Source organism: Muntiacus reevesi, chromosome 18, assembly GCF_963930625.1.
Source record: "Muntiacus reevesi chromosome 18, mMunRee1.1, whole genome shotgun sequence".
NCBI lineage: Eukaryota > Metazoa > Chordata > Mammalia > Artiodactyla > Cervidae > Muntiacus > Muntiacus reevesi.
In genome coordinates this window covers 41,667,314-41,686,604 of record NC_089266.1, presented here as the reverse complement: position 1 = coordinate 41,686,604, position 19,291 = coordinate 41,667,314, and the positions used below count along the sequence as shown (strand labels likewise).

Below are 19,291 nucleotides of genomic sequence, written 5' to 3'. Positions count from 1 at the left end.
TGAGTAGCCCCTCCCCGGGTCAGGTGAGGCTGGGGTGGAAGCCAGTGGAGGAGGGTCCTCCCGGTCACAACCAGCAACATTTTGTCTTCTCTAGCATCTTTTGACGACCGCCTGGAGGATGATGATTTTGATCTCATTGAGGAGAATTTGGGTGTCAAAGTCAAAAGAGGAGTAAGTGCCTTTTTTGTCTCTGTCCTTGAGGATGAAGGAAGAAGCCCTTGAAATTCAGTGGCTCTGGGAAGTGGTGGGGAGGCACATCCAGAACCGTCTGGGGAACTTCAGCAAGGAGAAAGTGGCTCAGTATCGTTGTGCTTTGGAGCCCAGTTCTGGGTGCCTGTCAGAATTTCAGGATTGGGCCTTGAGGAATCAGTTGATGTGCTCTTTCCCATCTCCCTCGTCAGTGTAACTGTGGTGGAAAAATAGAAGTGAGATTGGAGGGCAGGCATCCTTATGCCAGTTCCCTCAGACCCTGACCAGACAGGCTTTCCACCCATAGCAAAAATACCGACGTGTCAAAAAAGTCTCAGATGATGAGGACGACGAGGAGGAGGAATATGGCAAGGAAGAACATGAAAAAGAAGCTATCGCAGAGGAGATCTTTCAGGATGGGGAAGGGGAAGAAGGGCAGGAGGCCGTGGAGGCCCACATGGCTCCTCCAGAAGAGGAGGAGGAAGATGATGAAGAATCAGGTATGTAGCATCGGCAAGGAAGCCAGTTTGGGGCAGGGGGTTGGGATTTCCTGCCCCGAGGAATGGGGTGGGAAATCATTTTTCAGCTGCTGGCCTCCAGCATTTGACAGAAAGGAGTTCCTTTCCAAAGGCTCTCTCCTCTTCGCTGGCCACTCATACAGTAGGAACTAAAGCCATTCAATCCTGCCTCTGGGCACTAACCCCTCCCTTCCCTACCTAGACATTGATGACTTTATTGTGGACGATGATGGACAACCTCTGAAAAAACCTAAGTGGCGGAAAAAGCTTCCTGGATACACTGATGCGTGAGTGGAGTCTGGGGCAAGGTGGTCATAGGGGCGTCTGAGTGGACCCAGGCAGGAAGGAAGAGGTCAGAGGCCTTGGCCAAAGATGGGACAGTTAGCTCTCGGCCACTTTGCCTCCCTGCCTCTGTTAACCTTCACCAGACAGTGATGTCAGACTGCTCCTCGAAGCCCTGAAAGCTCTCTCTGCATCCTAGTGCCAGGGTGGAATGAAGGGGGAGGCACATGTCAGCAAAGACCCAGCCTTTCTCTTAATACCTGCAGCTCCGTGTTCACTTGTTTATGTATCAGTCCTCTAAATATAATTTTGTCAGAGGAAATTCTTTGCAAACATCTTAGCAAAGGATGGATCCACTGAACATGATGTGAACCCATCTGTCCTGTTACTTTTTGATCCTGGTCACAAACATGTACCAAAGATGAGTTTTCATCTCAGTAAATGAGAGTTTCCCCAGAAATAGCCACCAGCTAAGCCTTTATTCCGCGGTGAATATTTTTTTTTTTTTTTTTTTTGGTTTAGATTTCCCTCAGCCTTTCTAGTTCCCTCGGGGCAGGTAAAAGGTCTCTGCAGGGGCCGCATCTGTCTCCTCACCAGAACCTGGTGCCTTTCGCTCTCACATGCAGGGCTCTGCAGGAAGCCCAGGAGATTTTTGGTGTGGACTTTGACTACGATGAATTTGAGAAATACAATGAGTACGACGAAGAACTGGAGGAAGAGTATGAGTATGAGGACGATGAGGCTGAGGGCGAGATCCGAGTGCGCCCCAAGAAGACCACCAAGAAACGTGTGAGCCGCAGGAGCATCTTCGAGATGTATGAGCCCAGTGAGCTGGAAAGCAGCCACCTCACCGATCAGGACAATGAAATCCGAGCCACTGACTTGCCTGAGAGATTCCAGGTAAGGAAGCACCAGCTTCTGTCCTTCTGCTGAACTGTCATCAACTGCCCTGAGCCACCTTGGTACATGGGTTACAGCAAGAGATCAATCTAACAATAGTTTTAAGGGGACTTCCCTGGCAGTCCAATGGTGAAGACTCCATACTTCCACTGCAGGGGGCACGGGTTCAATCCCTAATCAGGGTGGCACAGCCAAAAAAACAAACAAACAAAAATGATACATAGGAACTTGGTTTTGAACCTTAATCTGACCAGGGGTCCAGGAAGTCTAGCTCAACATAGACTCTCATGTGTCTTATGTTCTTGAAATGGCTCTCTCTCTTCAGCAAATATACAACATGCCTACTTCTTGCCAGACAGTACTTTTCCAGGTACTGGAAACACGTGCCTCTGGAGCACAGATTTTTGTCCAGAAGAAGTGCGTGTTTTTGCTGCATGAGATACAAAATAAAATCAGTCTCATGCTGCTGTGTTATCCCCTGCAGCTCCGTTCCATCCCCGTCAAAGGAGCTGAAGATGATGAACTGGAAGAAGAGGCAGATTGGATCTACAGGAATGCCTTTGCCACACCAACCATTTCTCTGCAGGTACCCCGCAAAAAAAGAGCCTATGTTTTGACATGAACCAGAAGTCATGGATGAGTAGCGACTTCTACCTTGCCCCAAACATCTGTGGGCCTCCCACAGAACAGCATGTGTGTACAGGTGTATGAGGGAGATTTTTCTAGACTTACTCTGAGAAGGTCATCCTGTGACAAGAAGCAGTTTGGTATGTGGCGAGACAAAGCAAGTAATGGTGTTATTGCTGTTTCTTTTTTCTTCCAACTGTAGGAAAGCTGTGATTACCTAGACCGAGGGCAGCCAACCAGCAGCTTCAGTCGAAAAGGGCCCAGCACAATTCAGAAGATTAAAGAGGCCCTGGGCTTCATGCGAAATCAGCATTTTGAGGTAGTACCTCAGGCTCTACTGGTCCAGTGGTTAGAACGTCAACTAGGGGTGAGGGAAAAGTTGGCCACCTAGGTTAGGTGGGGACCCCCCCCCATCTCCTGTCCTCAGCAGTGGTCCCTTGACCAAGAAGTGTGAGGACTCAAGTGATCAAAAGAAACCACTACCCCTTCTGCGGCATTATGTTCCCCCATGGCGGGGCGAGCGTGTGCCCTGGATGGGCCAGGGTTCCCAGTGCTGAATTTCACAGAGCTGTTTATCCCTCTAGCAGCGGAGTTCCTTGCAGCTCTTTCCTTTCTGGCTGACTGCCCATCTCTTTGCCACCCTAGGTGCCTTTCATTGCTTTCTACCGGAAGGAGTATGTGGAGCCTGAGTTGCATATCAACGACCTGTGGAGGGTGTGGCAGTGGGATGAAAAGGTAACATAAGGATCCGTGTCCCTCAGCTGAGGGCTGCACTGGGTACTACCACTACTGGGGCCCGAGTTTTCCTGCACATACCAGGTGATGGCCCAAACCCCCAGGCCCGTCAGGCTTCCCACAGGGACTGTTGGTAAAGAACCGCCTGGCCTTGGATCTCCAAGGCTAAATACCAGCCCTTACCCCTGCCCTTCCTTGTCCTAGTGGACCCAGCTGAGGATTCGTAAGGAGAACCTAACACGGCTGTTTGAGAAGATGCAGGCTTATCAGTACGAGCAAATCTCTGCTGATCCTGACAAGCCCCTTGCTGATGGCATCCGGGCTCTGGACACCACGGACATGGAGAGGTAGCATATGCGGGTTTTATTCCTTTAGAGGGAGCCCTCACACCAAAGACAGGTGCACCTCACCCCTGCTCCACCCACCCACCCTCCAGAGCAACATAATCTTGTAAAGTTCACAGCAAGGCACCTATCCCTTAGAAATCCAACTTACCAATACACCAGAAGTGCTCTTTTTGACAGGCAGATTCCTGATACTTACCCATATTGGCATAAAAGGTTAAGAGGATCAGATAGTCGTGTTTGCTTATTTATGTTACCTGTATGAAAAGCCACATGGGAAACCAAACTAGAACCAGTAAGTGGCTTGGTGAGCCTGGAATTAGAGAAGGTTGTGGGAGAGAAGCAGGTGATGTTAATGGCCAGGGGCATGAACCTGGGAAGGAAGGACTAAGACTGTCTCAAGGACTCTGAACTGGACACATGCTTCCTCATCTGTCTATTCCTTTTTGTTGCCATTTGTAACAACCACCGATCGTTTCACTTATTCCTTCTTGAAAGTACCTTGATTGCAATTGAATCATGCTTTAGGGCCATTGTGTGTCCCTGATAATTGGAGAACACAGGCATCTATCCTAGTTGGGATCTTGCCACATGGAAATTGTACCTCTTGTAGCAAACCCAGGGTATACCCTTCCTCCATGACAAAATTGAGGTCTTATGTCCCTTCCCTCCAGGCTCAAGGATGTTCAATCAATGGATGAACTGAAAGATGTCTACAATCATTTCCTGCTCTATTACGGTCGTGACATCCCTAAGATGCAGAATGCTGCCAAGGCCAGCCGCAAGAAGCTAAAGCGTGTAAGGGAAGAGGGAGATGAGGAAGGTAAGTGTTGGAAAAGAAAACCCAGAGGTTTGGTGCCCATGGCCTTTCCAAGGATGCCTTTGACTGATTACACTTTGGAGCGTCTCTCCATGTGTCAGATCCTTGGAAGTGACTGGAAGCCAGAAGACTAACTCATGTTTTCTCCCCAGGTGATGGTGAGGAGGCAGAAGATGAAGAGCAGAGAGGGCCAGAGCTCAAGCAGGCTTCTCGCCGAGACATGTACACCATCTGCCAGAGCGCTGGGCTAGGTAAAAGCTAATTGTATAAGATCCCTGATAGTCACTAGGAGGTAGGAAGAGGACTTAAAGGACAGCTGAGTGAATCACCAGTCCACTTCTAACACTTGCTCCCATGACCCAAACCCATGCCAGAGGCATGGTCCAGCTTTCCCTGTAATTCCTGAAGGAGTGGGAAACACATGATCAGAGTTCATCCTATCTTTGGGAAGTTCTTTTGCTAAACTGTAACTTCCATAGAAAATTTCTATTTCTTCTGCTTCTGTTTAAAGCCAGCATTTTCATTGTTCATTGTGAGGCATCCTGCTCCTGCTCATTGGTGATCCTTTTTATATCTACTGCCCAGAATTTGCAGTTTTAGACTGAAAACCAAGAAGTTATTCAGTCCTGCTGTTGGCTTACCTTTAACTCCCCTGATTTGCTTTAGATGGCCTGGCCAAAAAGTTTGGGCTTACTCCTGAGCAATTTGGGGAAAATCTCCGGGACAGCTACCAGCGGCATGAGACGGAGCAGTTTCCAGCAGAGCCCTTGGAACTGGCGAAGGATTATGTTTGCAGGTGGGCATGCAGTAGCTGGCTGGTGAGAGGAGGAACCTACGGGCAGAGGTGTCCTCGCCCTGCAGCTGCCCCACTCTCCCTGCAGCCAGTTCCCTACCCCGGAAGCCGTGCTGGAAGGTGCCCGCTACATGGTAGCGCTGCAGATCGCCCGGGAGCCCCTCGTCCGGCAGGTGCTGAGACAGACTTTCCAGGAAAGGGCCAAGCTCAACATAAGCCCCACCAAGAAAGGTAGAAAGGTAAGCCAGTTGAAGGGCTTTGATCCAGCTTGTGGTCCAGCTCAGTTTGAAATAGTTTCTTGCCTTCACACTTAGCTGAGCTGTCTGCCTGAGTGCAGAGGCGGGCCTTTCCCAGGGTCCAGCCCAGTCTTTCTGTCAACTGATGGTTCCCTCTTGTTGTGCAGGATGTGGATGAGGCCCACTACGCTTACTCCTTCAAGTACTTAAAGAACAAGCCTGTTAAGGAACTGAGAGATGACCAGTTCCTCAAGATCTGCCTGGCTGAAGATGAAGGGCTGCTCACCATTGATATCAGCATCGATATGAAGGGAGTGGAAGGGTAAAGCAGAGCTCTAGCCTGGGGTTATTTTGGGAAAGCCTGGTCAGGAGTCTGTTGGAGGGAGGGATCCCTCAGGAATATGAACCACGCTTTGAGAACTGAGCAAGCCATCGTCTGGCTCACTCACTGATCATGGGCATTCAGGCACCACCTCTTTGTCCCTGATAACAGTGTTATATCCCCTCAGCTATGGCAGTGACCAGACGTATTTCGAAGAAATCAAACAGTTTTACTACCGAGATGAGTTCAGCCATCAGGTGCAGGAGTGGAACCGGCAGCGCACCATGGCCATCGAGCGAGCTTTACAGCAATTCTTGTATGTGCAGATGGCCAAAGAGCTCAAGAACAAGCTGCTGGCTGAAGCCAAAGAATATGTCATAAAGGTGAGGATAGGGACTCGACCTTTCAGTTCAGTTCAGTCACTGAGTTGTGTCCAACTCTTTGCGACCCCATGGACTGCAGCACACCAGGCGGGCAGCACAACCTTCAGTCGTGTACTTTCCCCAGTCTAGAGCTGAAAGTGAAGGCACCTGTTAATAGCTGTCCTGTAGCTAATGGAAACCCCTGAGCAAAACCTGAGAGGGAGTGCACACAAGGTCCTGGGTCACGCTAAGACCTCCCCTTGAAGAGCCTCTTCCCTCCTTCCCCCACCCCATACACATATTCTTTGTATATGTGACTGGCCTCTGTACTATTCTATTGTTAAGAATAAGGAGTGCCTTCCGGTTGTAAGCCTGCCAAGGGCTAGAAACATGTGCATGTATAAATATGATCTTTGCAAATACGCGTCTCCCTCTGTTTCTGTAACACACTTGGCAAGCCTGACGGCCATAGTGACTGGTGTGTCTCCTCCCCAGGCCTGTAGTCGAAAGCTCTACAACTGGTTGAGGGTGGCGCCCTACAGGCCAGATCAACAAGTAGAAGAAGACGACGACTTTATGGATGAGAACCAAGGGAAGGGCATCCGGGTCCTAGGCATTGCTTTCTCCTCTGCCAGGTAACTTCCTGTTCCTGCATGCCTGTCGTCACCCCTTACCTGTCTCCTAATCTTGTTCTTCTCTTACTCATATCCTTATAGCCCTGATTATCACACGGTTCTTTTTCTGTCGGGCTGGCAGAGATCACCCTGTGTTCTGCGCCTTGGTCAATGGTGAAGGAGAAGTGACAGACTTCCTCCGGCTGCCTCATTTTACCAAACGGCGAACTGCATGGAGAGAGGAAGAGCGGGAGAAAAAGGCAAGTGGCTGGAACTGGTTATCAAGAGTACATCTTCAACATGTCTTATTATTCAGCGGGGATACGCATTCATGGTCTAAGCAATATCCCATGCAAGATCTCTGACTTGTTCACTAACCTCTTAAGTCATGGGATAAGTCTCACGTTCATAGGCAGTAGATGGCACTCAAGTTCTGGAACAGAATTTGCTTCTTGACTTGAAGCCAGTTCCTAGGCCTTGTGCTTCTGGGAGCTGCCGTTATTGCCTCTGTTCTTACCGCATCTGGGTCAGCTTGTTCCAGGAGCTGAAAGCCACTGAGGCATTAAGCCAACCTTTTCCCTGCATTTAGCATTTGTGTTTCTTTCATGGAAGGAGAAATTTGAATTCATCTCGTGTGTATCTTTCTGATTTTTTCTTTAACGTAACAGTATCTTTCAATTTTATTGACAAGAGTTCCATTCTAAAACATAATTTTCAGCAAACAACTCTTTTAAAGAAAGAAAAATCTTAAAGTGGAGATCAGAGTAGTCTTGACTACCAGGCAGTGGTTCGTGTTAAAAGAAAGACCTGAGTATGTTAACCACAGCTCATGTGTAAGCCAGATATACAGTAATCTTAGGAAAAATTAACAAATGATTAATTTTCAGCTAGAGCTCCTAGTCACCTTGTTTTGCGTTCCAGTTAGACAACAAATGATACATCATTGTTCTCTGGTCTTGTAGGGTCTCAAGCTACTTACGGAGAGAAAAGCGCTAGAAATCTCCCCTGTCCTCAGAGCCATTTAGCTCCAATTTTCTTTCACTCCAGGCTCAAGACATTGAAACTCTGAAGAAATTCCTTCTGAACAAAAAGCCTCATGTGGTGACAGTTGCAGGAGAGAACAGGTAGGGAGGGGCACCAGGAGATTGGGCCCGGCCTGGCTAGTCACTCATCCTTTATTGTTGAATCTGTTCTGTGTCTGTGAAGAGCCTTGATAATGATACATGATACCCGCCACTTCCGGGGGGTATCCCTGGAATATTGTACCCCTTTGTCTTCAAAGCTCTCTCCTCCCCGCTCCCAGCCCTGAGATCATTCATCCCTGAGAAACTATCCAAAACATCCCTGACCAGCACCCCTCCTTCCTCCAGGGATGCCCAGATGTTGATTGAGGATGTGAAGCGGATCGTGCATGAGCTGGACCAGGGTCAGCAGCTGTCCTCTATTGGGGTGGAGCTGATTGACAACGAGTTGGCCATCCTCTATATGAACAGCAAGAAATCAGAGGTAAGGCTGAAGCCCACCCTTAGGCTTCACAAAGGTAAGAGCTATCAGCCCCAGGGAGATAGGAAGGCAAAGATTGTCAGGGGTGCAGGATTGCACCTGTTCTCTTACCCGTGCAGAAAATCTCCCATCAGGCCAGTAGTAGTTCAGGTTGGGAGCCCCATAGATTAAATTGGTCCCAGGAAAAATGATCCCAGAGAACATAACATCAAGCCAGGCAGTTTGGATTACCTCTGGCTGTTAGAGCTGAGGGGACTTGGACTTGGTGGCCCTGCTGACCCTCAACTGACCCTAGGCAGAGTTCCGGGATTACCCTCCTGTGCTGAGACAGGCCGTCTCCCTGGCCCGGCGCATCCAGGACCCTCTGATTGAGTTTGCCCAGGTGTGCAGCTCAGATGAAGACATCCTATGCCTCAAGTTTCACCCCTTGCAGGTGAGTAGGATTTGACAAGTAGGCCCAGGTGGACAGAGTGGCACAGTAACCTTATCCCTGCCTACTGTATGTTGACAGGAGCATGTGGTGAAAGAAGAGCTACTCAATGCCCTGTACTGTGAATTCATCAACCGAGTCAATGAGGTTGGAGTTGATGTCAACCGTGCCATTGCCCACCCCTACAGCCAGGCCTTGATTCAGTATGTCTGTGGCCTGGGACCTCGAAAAGGGACCCATCTCCTGAAGGTAGGATTGGGTTGAATCAGGACGAAAAAAAAGGAAAGTTCTTATTTCATTGAACTTTTACTTTCCCAGCATGGTTTGACAAAAAGGGCAAGGTCAGAGAGGTAAAGGCACTCACCTAGAGTCATCCAACTAGTAAGAGTCAGGGTCAGACTTCAGCCTAGGTGGCCGCAGTCCTGGTCGTCACTACTGCATTCTGGTGGCTCATGGTAAAGATAGCCTAAGCCATGATTTAGAGGAAGGCGAGAGTATGCTAGACACAGACCTAAGGATAGTGGTTTTCTTCCCATGGAGGAAAGAAAGGATTTCAACATAGAGAGGGACGTGTAGCAACCTTCAAGAGTATTTGTGGTAATTTTTTTCTTAATGTGGGATGGGTACTTGAGTGAATATTCTACATCAACTTTGAAGCTGTACATTAGCTGTGTATTCTCTTTGCTTGGCACAGTGTGGTGGTTCTTTAAAATAATTTTTTTAGTAGCAGTTAGTATGTTGTGCTAACTGCTCAGTGCTCAGTTAGATAATGGGGTGCTGGGGCAGCTTCCCATTGTGGAAGGTTTCCCAGAGACCTGGAAACAGACCAGGAAGTGGGGCCTATCTACTGTTCCTGCTCACTTCAGGTTTCTCTTCCAGATTCTGAAACAGAACAACACCAGGCTCGAGAGCCGGACTCAGCTGGTCACCATGTGCCACATGGGTCCCAAAGTCTTCATGAATTGCGCTGGCTTCCTCAAGATTGACACTGCCTCCCTGGGGGACAGGTGATGCCCTCTGCCTGGGTGGGCCAAGAGGAGTTCTCTTGGGCTTTGCTTTGGGGGTTCAGGGATTAGGGCTGTCAAAGGGCCACAGACTATTTAAATTAGGAAACATTTTAAAGCCAAGAGTCTTTATTTAGTCAAGAGCCTCTGACCTATGGAAAAGATCAGTTCAATTATGTGAAGCTTTTCTGTGAGAGAAACATCAAAAGAACCAACTTAGTTTATCACTTGAGGACAGAAAACATAAGACTTGGTTCAGTAAACACAAACTTGTTCTGTTGTTATGATTTTTTGTGGCTCAATAAGGGTGGGAATAGTTCGGGCAATGTAAGAGGAGTGTGGGGGTCTGAGGAGATAAGGAAGGGGGAGAGAGATTTGGTATGTTCTGAGATGATGTTATTGAGAGAAAGTTCTCTATTCACTTGGACTTTGGACTTCACTATTGACCTCTTCCTCTCCAGAAGTTATCAACTCAGTCTTTGGAGGATCTTTTCCACGGGCACATAGCTCCTCATTCAGTAATGGAAATCAGTGGGGAAATAGGCTTCAAGTTCTAAAACTTCATTTTCCACCCAGCTTTGCTGTAACACTCCACGAATAACATAGGTCCATGTGAGTGCACGGGCAAGACCAGCCTGGGAAGGCTTTATGGGGGAAAGTAGCTGTCAGCAAATTCTCAAAGGTCTTCTTCCCCCTTCTTGTTTTCTTTATAAGACTTTTATATATATAATTTTATCATATAAAATTCAATAACATATAGAAATGTTATGCAGAAAGTGGAAGTCCCCCATAATCCCACCCCCCAGAGATAACTGCCATACAAGTTGATGTATACTACAACTTTTCTAAATTTTATTTTTGCTATGCATTTACTAACTACCCATTTACTACAAAAATGGGATCATATGGTTCATAGTGTTTTGCAGTGCATTTTTCACGTTATCAATATATCGCGGCCATCTTTCATGTCAGCACACACAGATCTGCCTCATTCTTTTTAATGGATGTATAGTATTCCATTGTATGGAGGTACCCTAATTTATTTAACCAGTTCCCCATTGGTGGACATCTGGGTTGTTACTAAAAGCTTCTTGTTATATATCCTGCTCCTCTTCTGCCTCTCCTTCAGCACTGACTCATATATTGAAGTCCTTGATGGTTCCCGAGTTCACCCTGAGACTTATGAGTGGGCCAGGAAGATGGCAGTGGATGCTCTAGAATATGATGAATCAGCTGAGGATGCCAACCCTGCAGGAGCCCTTGAAGAAATCTTGGAAAACCCAGAGCGACTCAAGGACCTAGACCTTGATGCCTTTGCAGAAGAACTGGAGAGGCAGGTGGGTGAAAGAGTGGAAGGCCTGGCCTAGATGAGGAGAGACTCAGGAAGCACATCCTCAGAGTAGCCCCTATACTATTAGTGTAAGAGACTTGATCTTCTCCCTCCCCACGCAGTACTGGGTTTACTCAAGGAAGTTTTCAGTCTGCTTATTAAGGAGCCAAGGATGTCTCAGAGACTGCTGTAGACATTGTGGGGGGCATGTTTTGGAGGAGCTGGGAGATGGGGGCGTAGTAGTTTGCTTCTGGGTCCTCTTTCCTCCTTTCTAACTGTGTGGCTTTGCATTTGTTTCATGCATTGTGATTCCATGAGGGTTTTTTTTTTTGGCTGCACTCTGGGTCTCCATTGCTGTGCTCAGGCTTTCTTGAGTTGGGACGAGTTGTGGCGAGCGGGGGCAACTCTCTAGTGCAGCGCACAGGCTTCTTCTCATTGTGGTGACTTCCTCTGTTGCGGAGCACAGGCTCTAGGGCCTTGGGGCTCAGTAGTTGTGGTGCCAGGGCTTAGTTGCCCTGCAGCATGTGGAATGTTTCTAGACCAGAAATCGAACCTGTGTCCCCACTTTAGCAGGCAGATTCTCCCTGGACCACCAGGGAGGTCCCCATGAAGCATTTTTATTGTAGAACAGTGTTCCATGGCTAAGGAAAAGTTTGAAAAGCTGATTTAGTAAATGTTGGGGGGAAAGAAAAGAAACCCTGACAAGAGCCAACTGGCTACTCCTTTCACTGAAACCCTTGGTGGCTCAGATTGGGGAGCAGTTGCAAGACTCTGAATGGGGGCTTCTTCCCCAGGGCTATGGTGACAAACACATCACGCTGTACGACATCCGAGCGGAACTGAGCTGTCGATATAAGGACCTCCGGACAGCCTACCGCTCTCCCAACACAGAGGAAATCTTCAATATGTTAACCAAAGAAACACCAGAGACCTTCTACATTGGTAAATCCTGGGTCTGTTTTCTTTAGTTGGAGGAGGATAAAAAGGGGTTGAGGGGATAGTGTTTACCATGTATGTTCAAGTCAGACTATAATTCCAGAAGAATAAGGCCAGTTTGTACTGTGAGTGGGAAAGACCAGGGAAGCTTTTAAGAAGATTATAGAGCCCTAAACTGGAAATCAAATTCGAGTTCAAGGTCAAATCATGGTTTTTAACCTGCTGTTGTGAAGTGTTCATGGGGTCAATCTTGTGGCCCATTTCATCAAATGAAGGGACGATCTCTCTTTTCGAGAATGTGAAGGAAATCAGGGGAGATGCTCTAGGACAGATGTTCTGTCACTCAACAGTTGATGGGGAGGAGTCACCTCTCCAGTTCTCTCAGACTGCTTCGTTCTCTTCTCTTCTCCTCCTCTCCCCTTCCTGCAGGAAAACTCATTATCTGCAACGTCACCGGCATCGCCCACAGGCGTCCACAGGGTGAGAGCTACGACCAGGCAATTCGCAACGATGAGACGGGGCTGTGGCAGTGCCCTTTCTGTCAACAGGACAATTTCCCGGAACTAAGCGAGGTATGTGCTACAGTTGTTATGGTCCCTGGGTGTTTGTGATTGCATGATCTCAGTGCTTTAGAAAGACGTCGAGAAAGGGAGTAGTTTAGGTGACACTTTACCACGGCAGTGCACAAAGAGGGAAGACATCTGGAATGCACACAGGCTTAGCTTAAAGTCGCTCCATGTGCTGCTAGTCCAAATGATCTATGTGCTCTTATTCTGTTCTCACTCAGCCCTTAATCCTTGTTTCCCATTCTCTGAGGATCTTGCTCAATCAGTTAGAGACATGAGGAAATGTATGCTTTTCTTACATACAGGGTGGGCACAGTGTCCCTATGCTATTTAGAAGGTAGCTGTAGGCTCCCTTCAGTGTTGTCATCCTTCACACACATCTTTGTTTTCCCCACAGTCTTCTAGACATCATCTGCTTTTTTCATGGTTAGAACTCATAGAAGCCATCCTGAAGCTTTTTCTGGATCTTCATATGTTACTTAGGCAGATAGTAAAATAGACTGTTTTTCAACTTTACCCCGTAAAAGAAACTAGTGAGATTCGTCAAGGATGTAAAAGAGCCATGATGTGCTGGTTCACTGAAATGAGTTGTTCTGAGGTGACAAACAGATATTTCTTAAGCTCACAAGGTCAGGACAGAATGGAAGGGAGGGTCTTCATTTGACACTGGAGAGACATATACATTAAATTAACATAAAAGATTGATCTGCTGGCCAGTGCTGCCAAACATGAGTTATGCATCAGGGAACGTAGGGGATATTCAAATTCTGTGTTGCTGGGTGCCTGAGTCATCATGTTCTCACATCGTGTTGCTCATGTCAGTGGTAAGATGAATTACAGCATTCCTACCAGCTCCTGAATGTGTGGTCTCCAGAATCTTAATGATCAAGCTCTTCTCCTGATGTCGTCTTTAGGTTTGGAACCACTTTGACAGCGGTTCATGCCCAGGCCAGGCCATCGGTGTCAAAACACGGCTAGACAATGGTGTCACTGGCTTCATCCCCACCAAATTCCTCAGTGACAAAGTGGTAAAGCGGCCAGAGGAACGAGTGAAGGTAGGTGAATGATGGGGCTAAGGCATCTGGCACAGTTTTCAGCGGCCCAAATCAGGCTGGCTTTGGCCGTTCCCACCAGGAGTTAGGCTCTGTTCCCAGGGGCTCCTGGGAAATGTTCCTGGGGAACATTTCAGGAGGATTTACAACCAGTTGAGTAAAGTCAGGGTAAGAAGCATCTACCCAAACGAGGAGCAGTTTTTGTTCACTGCCTTTGTGAAATTTGATCAAGTTGCCAGCCCTTCCTGTGTGGGAAGCCGTGGTTTAGTCTGGCGGGCAGGAAGCAAGGCCCGGCATTCCATGCTGTGAAGCAGAAAGGCTGAGCTCCCTTTCTGTTCTAGTTTCTCTTGTCAGAGCTGCTGTTTATTCACACACTGGATTCCAGCCCTTAATATTTACATGTGTTATCTCAAATCTGCTAGTCCAATGGAGATGGGAATATTTATCTTCTGGTTTCAGAGAAATTTGAGTGCCTTTTCCAGGATCATCCAGTTAGTGACATCTGCTAGTGGTATCAGATTTGCCAAATCTCTGGTTCTAAGTGTTGTGAACCCCTGAGAACCGTGGACTAAGGAAGGCTAGGGAAAGACATTCCTAACACAGGCATCCCTCATTTTATTTCCCTTCACAGTTACTGTAATTTTTTTTTTTTAAAGAAATTTACAGTTGGTAGTAACCTGCATTGAGCAAATCTATTAGTACCATTTTTTCCAACAGCATTTGATCACTTCATGTCTCTGTGCTGCATTTATTTGTGCCAATTCTCATAATGTTTCAAACTTTTTAATTATATTTGTCAGGGTGATCTGTGATCAGTAATCTTTGATGTTAGTGTTGCAATAAGATTTGGACTCACTAAAGGCTCAGACTAAAGGCTCAGTAACCTGCATTGAGCAAATCTATTAGTACCATTTTTTCCAACAGCATTTGATCACTTCATGTCTCTGTGCTGCATTTATTTGTGCCAATTCTCATAATGTTTCAAACTTTTTAATTATATTTGTCAGGGTGATCTGTGATCAGTAATCTTTGATGTTAGTGTTGCAATAAGATTTGGACTCACTAAAGGCTCAGGTGATGGCTTGCCTTTTTTTTGGCAATAAAAGAAATTTTAATTAAGATATTTAATTTTTTTTTTTAAATAGCAGTGTTTGGGGGGAAAAAAAGTGTTGCACACTCAATAGACTATAGTATGACCATAACTCTTATATATCCTAGGAAACTAAAAAATTCTGGTGACTCACTTTGTTATGATGTCTGCTTTATTGTGATGGTCTGGAGCTGAACTTGGAATGTTTCCAAGGTATACCTGTAAACAGAGCTAGGACAATTTCCAGGAGAGCCGTGCAGATTGACTGGGTTTTGTCACTCTTTAAACAGAGGGGCCCTGGAGAAGGCAATGGCACCCCACTCCAGTACTCTTGCCTGGAAAATCCCATGGAAGGAGGAGCCTGATGGGCTGCAGTCCATGGGGTCGCTAAGAGTCAGACACGACTGAGCGACTTCACTTTCACTTTTCATTTTCATGCATTGGAGAAGGAAATGGCAACCCACTCCCGTGTTCTTGCCTGGAGAATCCCAGGGACGGGGGAGCCTGGTGGGCCGCCATCTATGGGGTCGCACAGAGTCGGACACGACTGAAGCGACTTAGCAACAGCAGCAGCAGCATCCTCCTCCTCCTGTTTTATATATAAGTCAGAATATATAGTTGACTTGGTTTGTAATTTATTCACTTGAAGTGTAATTTTTACTGCTTTTATCCTTCATTTTTTATATTTAAAAATAAAGATACTTGATTTAAAAAAAAATAAACAGAGGGGCTCAAATCAGAGGGAAAGTACAGAAAAGCTGTTACTTTGCTTTTCCTCCAAAAAGGACGGCCAGACTTGGCTCACACCCTAGGAACAGTAATTGGGCAACTTTATGGGACAAGAGAATAGTGCCAGTAAGAGATCCCAGGAGACTCCAGTTGGTGTTTCTGCCTAGAGCAGGAGGCGTCAGTACTTGGCACAGACTAGTCTGCAGGCCAAACTCAGCCCAAAACTCCTACTAACCTGACGCTTAGTAGCCGGCTGGCTCTGGACAGTCTGTCTACCTTTCTACCTGGACTTTGCTGTTCTCACGTGTAAAAGGGGCATCGGCTAGACCGTCTCTGTCCCTTCCAGCTCAAATGTTCTGTGGATCTAGGTGGGAATGACTGTTCATTGCCGCATCATGAAGATTGACATCGAGAAGTTTAGTGCAGACCTGACCTGCCGCACCTCGGACCTCATGGATAGGAACAACGAGTGGAAGCTGCCCAAGGACACCTACTATGACTTTGACGCCGAAGCAGCAGACCACAAGCAGGAGGAGGACCTGAAGCGGAAGCAGCAACGGACCAGTGAGTGCTCCCAGCCATGCCTGTGCACCCTCATCCTGGCAGCCCTCCCGCCCCAGGATGTGCGTGCAGACTGCTTAGCTTCCCAGTGGGTGTGAGTGCTCAGCTCTGAGGGGCTGAGGCCCAGAGGCAGCAGGAAAGGGAGTCATAGGCTGGGCTGGACGCTGGGGTCTTCTTGAGTCACATTTTCTTTGCTAATGCACTGGGACCCCTAAAGCTTCATTCTCCCAGCACCCTAGGAGCCCAGGTTAACACAGCCTTCACATCCGAGAATTCAGGCCCAGAGAGGGTGAAAGTCTCAGAATTTAGTGATGGGTCAGAAATTTAGCCATGGCTTGTCTCATTGGGCTGACTCCTCATCCCATCAGCTGACCTATGCTTCTTTCCTGCCCTTTTCAGCATATATCAAGCGAGTGATTGCACACCCATCCTTCCATAATATAAATTTTAAACAAGCAGAAAAAATGATGGAAACTATGGACCAGGGTGACGTGATCATCCGACCGAGCAGCAAGGGCGAGAATCACCTGACAGTGACCTGGAAGGTCAGTGACGGCATCTACCAGCACGTGGATGTGCGGGAAGAGGGCAAGGAAAACGCCTTCAGCCTGGGAGCCACCCTGTGGATCAACAGTGAGGTAAGAGGCAGCCCCTGCACAGGCTAGCATATCTAGAGAACCACTGGAGGAAGAGGAGAAAATACACATGCAAGTGCTTGTGTCCTCAAGCAGACACAGACCAAATTTCTCTGTTCAGTGGAGAGAAATTTTATGAAGGCCCTTATTGTTCCCAAGTAATAAGGGAGAACTAAAATTATGATTTAAAGACTTTTGTGGACTTCCCTGGTGGCTCAGCAGGTAAAGAATCCGCCTGCAGTGTTGGAGACCTGGGTTGGGAAGATCCCCTGGAGAAGGGAACAACTACCCACTCCAGTATTCTGGCCTGGAGAATCCCATGGACTGTATAGTCCATGTGGTCACGGAGAGTTGAACACGACCGAGAGACCTTCACTGCACTGCACTGGTGGTCCAGTGGTTAAGAATCTGCCTTAGAATGCAGGGATGTGATTTTGATCCCTGGTTGAAGAGTTAAGATCCTACATGCCTCAGAGCAACTAAACCTGCCCACAGCCACCTCTGAGCCAGTGCACTCGCGCCTCAAAGACAAAGACCCAGTGCAGCCAAACAAATAAAAAAATGTAAGGGATTTTGTGTCTTGTAGGCTAATAAAATTAGACCCAACTCACACAGGTGGGTAAGATGAAGGGACTTTGCAGCAGAATGAGGCCACAGCAGGAGGGCTGGGGGAGTTCCTCCCCTCCCGTGGGTTCTCTTCCAAGTGGGCTTGAAAGGCTGGATCTCAGTTCAGAATGACACTCGGGGCCTTCACCTTCTTCCCACAGGAGTTTGAAGACTTGGATGAGATTGTTGCCCGCTATGTTCAGCCTATGGCATCCTTTGCCCGGGACCTTCTAAACCACAAATATTATCAGGACTGCAGCGGTGGGGACCGTAAGGTGAGCCCAGGGCCCTGCGAGGGATGACCCCTCCCAGTCACTTAAGGATGTCTGGTTTCCCTTCAGTGTAGGGGATGCTGCGCTGGTGAAGGAGGTGTACATGGTGTGTGAGGCCAGACATTGTATACCAAGCATGCTGCTATCCCAACCTCTCCCCCTCATTCTACCCCCAGAAATTAGAGGAGCTGCTCATCAAAACTAAGAAGGAGAAGCCCACCTTCATTCCCTATTTCATCTGTGCCTGCAAGGAACTGCCCGGCAAGTTCCTACTGGGATACCAGCCCCGGGGTAAACCCAGGTGAGCACTGGTGCTGAGAAGGTGCTGCCGCTGGGGTCCACAGATAGGCTCGCAGGCCCCGAACAGTACTCTCTCTGGTTCTGCTTGACTGCCTTTCCCCTCTTACCTGTTTTGAGTGGAGGTGGAGGTTGGAGGTGGGGACAGAGGGTAATAACTTAGAGGCAAAAGGCAAAGACTGAATAAGGTGTTTTAATCAGCCGGGTGAAAAAGGAGGTCCCTTCACCTCTTCTCCCTCCCAGGGAGTGATGGAAACCACCAGACACTCTCCACCTGACTGGCAGAGACGGGGCCAGCAGGCTGCTCTGTCCTCCACTTCCCCCTCACCAGGGCCTTTACCTTCATGCAGGGGCTCCCTGCTGCTGTGGTGCACGTGTGCTGAAGGTGGGGTAGGTCTGGAGAGCATCTCTTCTTCCAGTTGCCAGCCTGCTCTGCCCCCTTCTGTGTGTGACAGCCAGGCTGGCCTCCCTCAGTATTCGATATCTGCATCCCTCCAGCACTCACCCTGCACCAGACCAAGTCCTGTCTTCCTTGACCTCCTTTCTTGTGTCTGTTACCCAGACGGATGGCCAGACTTGCCTTCTCCACTCCCGCGTCCTCCTGCGGTCCTTGGCCTCGTCTGTGCCTCTCTGAGTCCTGTCCACGTGCATGCACATGGTGCCCAGAGTGGGCTCTGTTAGCAGGAGTTCAGAGGACAAGCAGCTCTGGACCCTGCACCATCGTGCACACTTCTGGAATATCGTGCTTGTTTCTGATTCACCAGCATGCTTCCAGAAGATGGCAGCCTGGCCCTGTGGGGGTTAGAAACTGTTCCATGAGGAGCAGTTGAACAGAGGACTTTAACCAGGGACAGAGGCCACATGATAGCTTCCCATGGAAAGGGGCATAGACTCCTTATGGTGCAAGAAACAGGTTTCATCTTAATCTGAGTGAGAACGTTGACATATTTAGCTGTCTGTTGATAGCTGTGCTTTATTGAGCACAATCCATTTTCAATAGTGTGATGAGTGCTTTACACACTGTTTATTCCTCGTAGGTTAAATGCTATAGATTTAAGTGCTGTCATCCTCTTTTCACAAATGAGGCTGAGATTCACATTCAGTAACTTGGTACCAAGTAACTTGGTAAAAAACCATATAGGTGGTGAGTTGGCAGAGCCAAAACTGGAGCTGGATCTGAACCCAGAGCCTCTTATCCACTCTCTGCTCTGGCAAAGTGTTAAATGAGGACAGACCAGCCACCTTCAAGAGGCACTTCGGATTCTGCTCATGGAGCACTGTGCTTTGCTGCCCGGGGAGGCCCCCCACCCCAACACTGTGATCTCTGTATCCCCCTCACTGGCTGTGTGGTGCCATCACATGGCAGCCCAGGATGGTGACCCGGCCCCCAGCGAGTCTTCTGGCGGCCTGTAGAGAGCACACCTGGGGCTGCTGACTCCAGGCCCTGTCTGGGCTTCTCTGTGCCCTCCTCACCTCGCCGGAGTGCAGCCTCCTTTTCCAGGGTCAGGGACTGGCTCTTTTATCTCTCCTCCCCCTAG

At 48.2% G+C, this 19,291-nt stretch overlaps 1 protein-coding gene across 2 annotated transcripts in view; it reads left to right on the top strand.

The window, feature by feature from the left end:
* SUPT6H (SPT6 homolog, histone chaperone and transcription elongation factor) overlaps positions 1 to 19,291 on the top strand; it is a 30,634-nt gene that overhangs the window by 9,175 nt on the left and 2,168 nt on the right. For both annotated transcript variants that reach the window (XM_065908799.1, XM_065908800.1), the window contains exons 4-32: positions 95 to 171; positions 497 to 689; positions 910 to 994; positions 1,616 to 1,889; positions 2,374 to 2,475; positions 2,719 to 2,835; positions 3,162 to 3,251; positions 3,456 to 3,598; positions 4,270 to 4,418; positions 4,568 to 4,666; positions 5,082 to 5,211; positions 5,297 to 5,447; positions 5,612 to 5,766; positions 5,954 to 6,149; positions 6,624 to 6,763; positions 6,885 to 7,002; positions 7,790 to 7,866; positions 8,113 to 8,248; positions 8,541 to 8,678; positions 8,757 to 8,924; positions 9,555 to 9,682; positions 10,809 to 11,016; positions 11,804 to 11,951; positions 12,375 to 12,517; positions 13,426 to 13,566; positions 15,751 to 15,946; positions 16,343 to 16,581; positions 17,346 to 17,459; positions 17,633 to 17,757. In XM_065908799.1, the coding sequence (XP_065764871.1) occupies positions 95 to 171; positions 497 to 689; positions 910 to 994; positions 1,616 to 1,889; positions 2,374 to 2,475; positions 2,719 to 2,835; positions 3,162 to 3,251; positions 3,456 to 3,598; positions 4,270 to 4,418; positions 4,568 to 4,666; positions 5,082 to 5,211; positions 5,297 to 5,447; positions 5,612 to 5,766; positions 5,954 to 6,149; positions 6,624 to 6,763; positions 6,885 to 7,002; positions 7,790 to 7,866; positions 8,113 to 8,248; positions 8,541 to 8,678; positions 8,757 to 8,924; positions 9,555 to 9,682; positions 10,809 to 11,016; positions 11,804 to 11,951; positions 12,375 to 12,517; positions 13,426 to 13,566; positions 15,751 to 15,946; positions 16,343 to 16,581; positions 17,346 to 17,459; positions 17,633 to 17,757 (4,180 nt within the window). The remainder of the gene's footprint in view (positions 1 to 94; positions 172 to 496; positions 690 to 909; positions 995 to 1,615; positions 1,890 to 2,373; positions 2,476 to 2,718; positions 2,836 to 3,161; positions 3,252 to 3,455; positions 3,599 to 4,269; positions 4,419 to 4,567; positions 4,667 to 5,081; positions 5,212 to 5,296; positions 5,448 to 5,611; positions 5,767 to 5,953; positions 6,150 to 6,623; positions 6,764 to 6,884; positions 7,003 to 7,789; positions 7,867 to 8,112; positions 8,249 to 8,540; positions 8,679 to 8,756; positions 8,925 to 9,554; positions 9,683 to 10,808; positions 11,017 to 11,803; positions 11,952 to 12,374; positions 12,518 to 13,425; positions 13,567 to 15,750; positions 15,947 to 16,342; positions 16,582 to 17,345; positions 17,460 to 17,632; positions 17,758 to 19,291) is intronic.